Source organism: Microtus ochrogaster, linkage group LG9 (assembly GCF_000317375.1).
Source record: "Microtus ochrogaster isolate Prairie Vole_2 linkage group LG9, MicOch1.0, whole genome shotgun sequence".
NCBI classification, from domain to species: Eukaryota; Metazoa; Chordata; class Mammalia; order Rodentia; family Cricetidae; genus Microtus; species Microtus ochrogaster.
The window spans coordinates 9,981,878-9,990,415 of NC_022034.1; the positions used below are offsets into that span (position 1 = coordinate 9,981,878).

The window sequence follows — 8,538 nt, forward strand, 5'->3', positions numbered from 1 at the left end:
CACAAGCCCCTGAACAGTGTTACCCTGACGCTCTCCACCTACCCCAGCATAACACACACCTTCGTGAGGTCCCTGTGTCAGACAAGCATTCGGTGTGTCCCTCTGAGGCCCTGAATTCACCAAGTTTTCTTCTTGCTCTGTGATCTATCAATAGGACACACTGGGATAGATCAGTCCTGGGTGCCACCTGGGCACCCAAAGCTCTATATCTTCATCCTTCCAACTGTGCCTTTGTATCTCTGCTCTGTGTCCCATGACAGTGTTCTGTCTGTCACTAAAGTCACGTGGCAGGGGAGGCCCATGGCACTTCTGGCCCTAGGCATCAACTTGATCCCTTCTTCATCACTGTTGGTTTCATTTTTTTTAAAGATTTACTTATTTATTATGTATACAGTGTGCTGCCTGCATCCCTGCAGGCCAGAAGACAGCACCAGATCTCATCATAGGTGGTTGTGAGCCACCATGTGGTTGCTGGGAATTGAGTTCAGGATCTCTAGAAGAACAATAGTCAGTGCTCTTAACCACTGAGACACCTCTCCAAACCCAGAGCCATCTGTCCAGGCCCCCACTGTTGGTTTCCAATCTGATCTTTGCAAATTAGCATTGCTGTAGGATGTTCTGTCCCCTTCCTCAAGGATGGAGACGGCTGCTCTACCCTGGGACTCTGTGTGGAACCAGACAGCGGCCATAGCAAGGAAGCCCCGCCCATCTTGATTCAGTCTCACCTTCCAATGCCACAGCTCACCGAGGCCCAGCACTCCCCCAAACTTGTCCAGTATCAGTGTCTAGATCCCCTCACTCCTAAATTCAACCTACCCATTGTGCCCTGGGCACATTTATGCCCCTACCTAGACCTGCACAAAAAGTAAGAATGGGGACAGAGGATGGGGGCTCCCGGGTTTATCTGCGATGCCTGCTGGAGTTGCAGCAGGGATAGGAAAGTTTCCAGTGTACAAAACAATCCTTACAGTTTACCACATCAAAGTCACCCAAGGCCTTGTGCAAATACCCTTCCTCTGCCGGTTCCACCTTAGTGGATCACGTATACGAGTAAATTTGGGAAGCACCAACGTGGCCACATCGGCTCACCTCCGTCCAAAGGCTGCTCCTGATTGCTCAATGCCCACAGCTGGTGGGACCAGTGTCTCTCTCTCTGGCCTACTGCATGGGCTGTGGTGAAGCTGGGGCTCACAGAGCAGGCAACAAAAGCGAAGGCTCATCTTATTCCCTCCCCGGGGGGCCTCATGAGCCCAATCCCTAGGCCGTGAGGTGGGACCTACAGAGGTCAGTCAGTCTCTACCTCCCTAAAGGAAGTTCCAATGTCCAAGGCAGTGATGAGTTAAAAATTAGTTCTGCAGAAATGAGTAACTACACTTAGCTCCTGATCTCTGCTTTGAGATAAGTAGTGAAGCAAGGGGGGAGAGACCTGGATCCACCGCCCTCCTGCCCTGCCACAGCTGAGCTTTCTTTTGTGTCTGGGCCTGTGCATGTCATACACACATGTATTTGTCTATATGAATGCAAGTGTGTGTGCCTACACACAGACGTCAGAGGTCAACCTATAACTATCTTCCTCTAGCAATTTCCATCTTATTGTGTGTGTGTGTAAAATGAGTCTATATTGTATGATGTGTGTGTACACTTGTGTGTATGATGAGCATGCACAAGCATGTAACTGCAGGCATGCACATGTGGAAGTCAGACACCTGAGTGTCGGTCCCTCCCTTCCACCTTGTTCAAGACACAGCCTCTCCCTTTTTCATATTTACCGTGTGATGCTCACATGTTCATGGACATCAGAGGACAACATGCAGGAGCTGGTCCTCTCCTTCTGTCATGAGTTCCACAAGTCTTCAGGCTTGGAAGTCAGGACGTTTACCAACTGAACCATCTGACCAGCCCTCTTCACTGGTTTGCCATTGTGTACACCAGGTTAGACAGCCCACAAGGTTTGGGGGACCCTTCTGTTTCCCCTCACAGGAGATATGGGGTTACACAACTGACTTGTGACAGAAGTCCTGGGTGTCTGGACTCGAATCCTAGGTTTGCACAGTGGTCCTCATGATTGCGCAGTAGGCCGTTTGCCAAACGAGCTATTTGTTTTTCCAGGCCTCACATCTGCGTTCCTTATTACCCTTGAACGTTCCCAGATGGGCAGGCCACTGGCTTTCAAACTTGGCCCTGTACAGCGCTCTCCCTTCTAAAGCCAGGCCCTCACTGTCCCTCTGAATACCACCACACAACTCAACATCTTCACCAAGTTTGGGGTCACTGAATCCTCCCTGTGTGTGTGGTCAGTCAGCTCTTCCTAAAACATTCTCTGCCCCTGACACCGCAGGGCACCACCCCAGCCCAGGTGGCCACATCCCCCAGGCTCCCATCTGGGCCTCCATCACTCCTATCCCGCTCCCTAAGCCAGAACCCTTAAACCGCACCACTCATGAACCCCATGCAGTGTCTGTACCGCTTACATCCTGTCTTTCCGTCCCACAACACCCATGATGAATGACGTTTCTCAAATCACTTTTCCTCTTTATCTTTTGTGGGGTGGTTGTTTTATTTTTCAACATAGAGTCTCATCTCGCCCAGAGACAAGCTATATATAGATGCTAGCCAGGTGTAGCAGTTTGGACCTTCATTCTCAGTATTTGGAAAGCTGAGGCAAGGGGATTACTGTGAGCTTGAGGCTAGCCTGTGCTACATGTTGTTTCTCTAACATTTTAACTGGGAACGCTCTGTGTTTATTGATAAGCATAATAACCCTACCCTGATTCCAAATGAAAGAGTTGGATCTGTCTACATAGAGGAGTGGTTCTACCTAGACCTGCTGGGTGGATCAGAATCAAGATGGAGTTAGGGTTTCAGGCTTCACAGAGGTGGGGAATGACAAGGAGTCCAAGAAAGAACTCGGGTGGACCTAGGGAATGTAACTCAGTTGGCAGAGTATTTGCCTAGTATGTATGAAGCCCTGGGTTCTAGTCCCAGGATGGTATAAGCTACGTGGTGGTATCTAAACACCTGTAATCCCAGCAATCAGGAGGTAGAGACCGGAGAACCAGAAGTTCAGGATCATTCTTGCTTATACAGCACGCTGGAAGTCAGTCTGAGCCCAAGCAAAGGGGACCAAGTAGACAGTACTGGTTGGATCCTAGATTTCCCAGCAGAGCATCCTTGCACAGTGAGCCATCTAACTTGGTGTCTGTCACTGGGAGACACCTGAGGGCCAATATGCATATCTAAGCACATAAATTAGGGTGCTGAGCAGACATTCTGCAGGTGACCAAGAGGAACACTATGCAGGCCGGGGGGAAGGGACTCCTCCCAGAGCAGTCCTACCTGGATTGACATTAAAGCCATTAAGGAAAGGGGAGGAAGGGGAGACGAGATCCCAAGTAGTCCTGGGGGGAGGGGAAGAGGGTATGGGGGAGGAGGACAATGCTGAGGCCTTTCAGTCCAGGTAAACTGTGCTCTGGTCTTAGGCAAGATATTGTTAATATAGTTTCCGAGCCTGGGCCTGAGGCCTCTCAATGGGACAAATTGCCCACACTCTCGGCAGAACTCATGAACGGGGAAAGCCATCTAGTAAGACTTTCTGCTAAACCCTCTCTCTGGGTGTGCCGAGGCACACCTTTAATCCCCACACTTGGGAGGCAGAGGCAAGAGGATCTCTGTGAGTTCAAGGTCAGCCTGGTCTACAAAGAGAAGTTCCAGGCTAACCAGGGCTACTTAGTGAGACCCTGTCTCCAAACAAACAAACAAACAAAAAAACAAAAAAAAAGACCTTCAAAGTCAAGAGCACAGTCCACTAAATGATGGTGTCAAGGCCCTTGGATACGTCACACCAGGCCATAAACAGTGTAATCGTGTTTGTGTTTGCAGTCAGCCTCCTGGTTCTCAGCTGATCCTCACAGTGGATGGAGTTACTGTAATCCTTCTTGCCTACAGTGAAACCAAGGCTCAGAGAAACCGGATGGATTCAGCTAATAAGAACTGGTATCACATAGTCTGACCCAAGCCAAGACAATTCCAACATTATCTCAACGGCCAATGCTTGGGCCAATGGTCACCACCTGAGGAGATGAGGGGATTCCACAGCACCAATGACAGGGAAGCAGGACACGGTGAAGACTGTAGATCCCTCATGAGATGAGTCAGCAAGTCACAGGAGACAAGGCAATGCCTGAGCCCCGAGATGCTCAGAAGATAAAGGTACCTGCTGCTAAGCCTGATGCCCTGAATTAGTCCCTGGGACCCGCAAGGTGAAAGGAGAGAATGCCTACAAGTTGTCTTCTGACCTGCATACACACACACACACACACACACACACACAAGTGCGCATCATGACAAACACATATACATATATACCCACATACATGGGTATATGTAATATAAATGAAAAAAAAAACAAAACAAGCTCTCCACATAGCACCTGTGCCTCAGTGTCCTCTCGGGTCCTCAGTCAGTAGGAAGAACACAGAGGCCACTGCAAAGCCTGCTACCATACAGCAGACAGGAAGTCGGATTCTCCTTCCTCCCCGGAAAGACACTGAACCATTCAGGATTTGCTTTCAATCTCTACACTACCCAAACTGCAGAGCCCATCAGTACCTCAGTGACGATGGAGGAGCCCGGAGTGTCATACACCCAGCCATGCTGGCAGGGGCTCAGAGGCAGGTGGCTCCTGTTGGCAGTCAGGTTGGACAGTGGGTCCCCGCAGTCAACGGTGCTCTGGTTCCAGTCCACCTCATACTGCATGCACTGGCTGAGGAAGGAGGCCTTGTTCGCAGACCCCAGGCTCAGCACGGTGAAGTTCAGCTCCTCTTCCAAGCTCCAGCCACATCTCTGGCTCAGTTCAGCCACCCCGGGACTCCGGCAATAATGATCAGGCGTGAACCCCAGGAAGATGATGCCCACATAGATGGGAGCGATGGAAGCGGAGATCAGACACAACAACAGGAAGGCTTGCTTCTGGAACCAGCCGAACTCCCCAACCTGCTCCAGGACATCGTCCACGGTCGGCATGGCTGGACAGTCCCCTTACCAGTGTCACCGGACCTGCTTGCAACTGCCACCAGGGCTTCATGCAGCGTCTCATTTAAAGTCCTTGGGACTGCGGTGGTTGGAAATCAAGTTGCTGTCCAAGCACGATACATCTGGAAGGCACCCAACCAGAAATAACCTTTTGCCCTGTGATACCAGTGTAAGGGCCAGGGCAGGGAGTACACCAGGCTTGCCCCAAGCCTTGTTTGCTCTTCTGGGAAGGGAGCCAGGGCTCAGTGCCGGGAGGAGGGAGCAGGCAAACAGGCTTGAGCACCCCCTGTCTCTCAGGATCTTCTGAAGAGCACATCTATCCATGAGCCTTCTGTGGGCTAGGTATGTCAGCTGGTAGAGGGCTTGCCTGGCATAGACGAAACCCCGGGTTCAGTCCTAGCAGCATATAAACCACGTATGGCAGTGTACACTTGTAATCACAGTAGCCAGGAGATCAGAAGTTCAAGGCCATTCTTGGCTGCACAGCCAATTCTGGGATCAGCCTGGGCTACATGAGGTCTTGTCTCAAAAGTTAATGAAGGACCCTCATTTCGCAGAGACGGCAGGCCACTGTCAAGTAGCCTTGAGCAGAACCAACGATTCACTTATAATAGATCATATGGTCAATGCCTCTGGGATCACATCACACAGGATTGGCTGCCCTGCTTTCTAGGATTCTCTCTCCTTTGTGAGCCTCAAGAAGCAAGCAGCCCTGTTGAGAACCTCATGCAGCAGGAAGTAAGAATGGAGGCCACACAGACTATGGCCAGTGACAACTGAGACCCTTGGCCCTAACCACAGGAACCAAATCCTGCCCGCCACCAGGGAGGCTCAGGGCCTCACCTCTCCTTACGCTCAGCCCTAACCACAGGAACTGAATCTTACCAGTCATCAGCGAGGTTCAGGGCCTCATCTCTCCTTACCCTCAGCCCTCAGCCACAGGAACCGAATCCTGCCAGCCACCAGGGAGGCTCAGGGCCTCATCTCTCCTTAAGAGTTCGAACATTTAAAAATTCGCTCTCTTTAAAATGCCCAGTCTCCATGCTGAGGTCCATGACACGTGTTGACTCGGCAGACCACATGAAGTTCACGATCCATGTTGCCGCCGACTGTGAAGGGCAAGGACGCTACTGAAGACTCACAGTTGAGAAAGAGAAACATAGGTTTCTGTGGTAATCCCTAGCCTCACTCCCCACTCCACCCCCAAGCCCCCCCCCCAAATAACAGCCTAGACAGAAAGCCATCAAAAAGAACTCTTAAAGCTTGTGATAAGGATGCTGAAGTGTAGCTATCTGCAGAGACAGCTTCTGGAGGGGTGCGGGCGGACAGATTCGGTGTTCTTTAGGGAGCTGGCCACTGGGAGTTTGACCATGCCGCAGTGAGGATATGGGCAACACAAATTGGACTTGTGTTTTGTTTGTTTGTTCATTTGTTTGTTTCTTCTTTTGAGGACTCACAGGGGTTAGAGGGCAGAACTGGAAGAACTGAGGAGTGAGCATGACCAGGGTTCATGATGTGAAATTCCCAAATGATTGATAACAATATGATGTTAAAAAAATGTCCAGTCTCTTTTAAAATCCAACTGTGGGTCCCTACAAAAATAAGTTAAATACTTTCATACTTCAAGAGGGAAGAATCAGGATACAGTCACAAACTGAACAAAGCCAAACCAAACTCTATCTGTAAATAACTCAGTATCTTCTGGGCTTCTTCAGAGACTGGGTGGCTTCTCCGGCTCCGTTGTCTGAAGCACACGCAGCTCATCTTCCAGGCTCCAGCTGGCTCCAGTCCATCACTGCTGCTGTTCTTGGTGGTCATTCCATGGTACTGGCATCTCCAAAACACTGGGGTCTCTGCTACAACTGGGCTGCACGTTCACCAACAGCCTCTAATAGGCTTTCTTCATGGTGCCAAGCCTCAACTTACCCTTTCAGTCCTGGGGTTTCATCTGCTCCTGAGGCTGTTCCTTCCCCAGTGGTCTATCCTGGCCTCTCACACTGCCAAGCCTTAGCTGGTCTCCAGACCCCTTCCTACCTTCGAAACCATCACTACCAGCCCAACAGTGGTGGCGCACGCCTTTAATCCCAGCACTTGGGAGGCAGAGGAAGGCAGATCTCAGTGATTTCAAGGCTAGCCTGGTCTACAAAGAAAGTTCCAGGACAGCCAGGACTGTTACAAAGAGAAACTTTGTCTTGGGGGGAAAAAAACCAGTACCACCTGGGTGAGCCTTAGACTACCAAATTCAGCTGCCAGCACGAGGGACAACCTTGGCCACCTCTGGAACACAGCTTCTGTGTGCCGACTCCTAGGGAACCACTAACTTCTTAGCTCCCGCTGGCTAGCATCAATTTTCCCAGTAAAGGTTTTACATTAGTGTTTCTGATCTCTTATTAATCACAGCCAATTCTTCAGCTCCACATAACCAGAACCACAGATTCTTCACACAAAAGGCCTAGTAGCATCTTTGCTTACCTCTGAAACTTCACACGGTCTCTAACGTCTACATTGTTCTCAACATGCTTTTGTCTTCCAATGCTGGGGGACAATGGTCTTTTATCCTGGTGCTTGTTATTATTTTTAATAAAATGCTGATTGGCCAATAGCCAGGCAGGAAATATAGGTGGGGCCACCAGGCAGGAAGTAGAGGCAGAGCAACAAGAATGCTGGGAAGAGGGAAGTGCAGTCTGCAGTTGTGACCCAGACACAGAGGAAGCAAGATGTGACTGCCTTGCTGCAAAAGGTACCAAGCCACCTGGCTAATATAGATAAGAAACATGGGCTACTTTAAGTTATAAGAATAAGTTAATAAGAAGAGCCTGAGATACTGGGCCAATCAGTTTATAGTTAATGTAGACCTCTGTGTGATTTCTTTGGGACTTAACAACTATGCAAACCGGACAGGACATAAACCTCAGCCAGCAGAAGGAAGATCACACTGAACAGTTCACTGAGCTCTCAAGACTCAATGGATTTTCTAGACCGAAGTTCCAAAGTCCTTCCACAGTCTTCCCCCAAACAGCATGGCAGGTCTGTCACAGCAACACCCCACTCCTGGAACTTGTCTTAATTAGGTGAAACACCATGACCAAAAGAAAAGTTGGGGAGGAAAAGAAGCCTTCCACTTGCACATCCATTGTCTATCACTGAAGGAAGTCAGGACAGGAACTCAAACAGGGTGGGAACCTGGAGGCAGCAGCTGATGCAAGGCCATGGAGGGGAGCTGCTAACTGGCTTGCTCCAAGTGGCTTGCTCAACCTGAGTGCCTATAGAACCCAGGACCACCAGCCAGGGGTGACCTCACCCACAGTGGACTGAACCCTCTAACATCAATCACTAATTAAAATTATGGTCTGCTTGCAGCCTGGTTTTATGGGGCATTTTCTCAATGGAGGCTTCCCTCCTTTCAAATGACTCTAGCTTGTATCAAGCTGACATAAAACCAGCTAGCACACATTGCTCAAATTATGCGATTTACAAGATTGAAAGACTGATTAAAGCTTGGGGCCG

General features: G+C 49.9%; 1 protein-coding gene across 1 annotated transcript in view; it reads right to left on the reverse strand.

Moving 5' to 3' along the window:
- The window catches only part of LOC101995481 (solute carrier family 22 member 1), a 27,370-nt gene extending 22,260 nt beyond the window's left edge, over window positions 1-5,110 (reverse strand). Inside the window, exon 1 of the mRNA XM_005363382.1 lies at window positions 4,609-5,110. Coding sequence (XP_005363439.1) covers window positions 4,609-5,022 — 414 coding nt within the window. The 5' untranslated portion in view covers window positions 5,023-5,110. The remainder of the gene's footprint in view (window positions 1-4,608) is intronic.
- Between the last annotated feature and the right edge of the window lie 3,428 nt (window positions 5,111-8,538).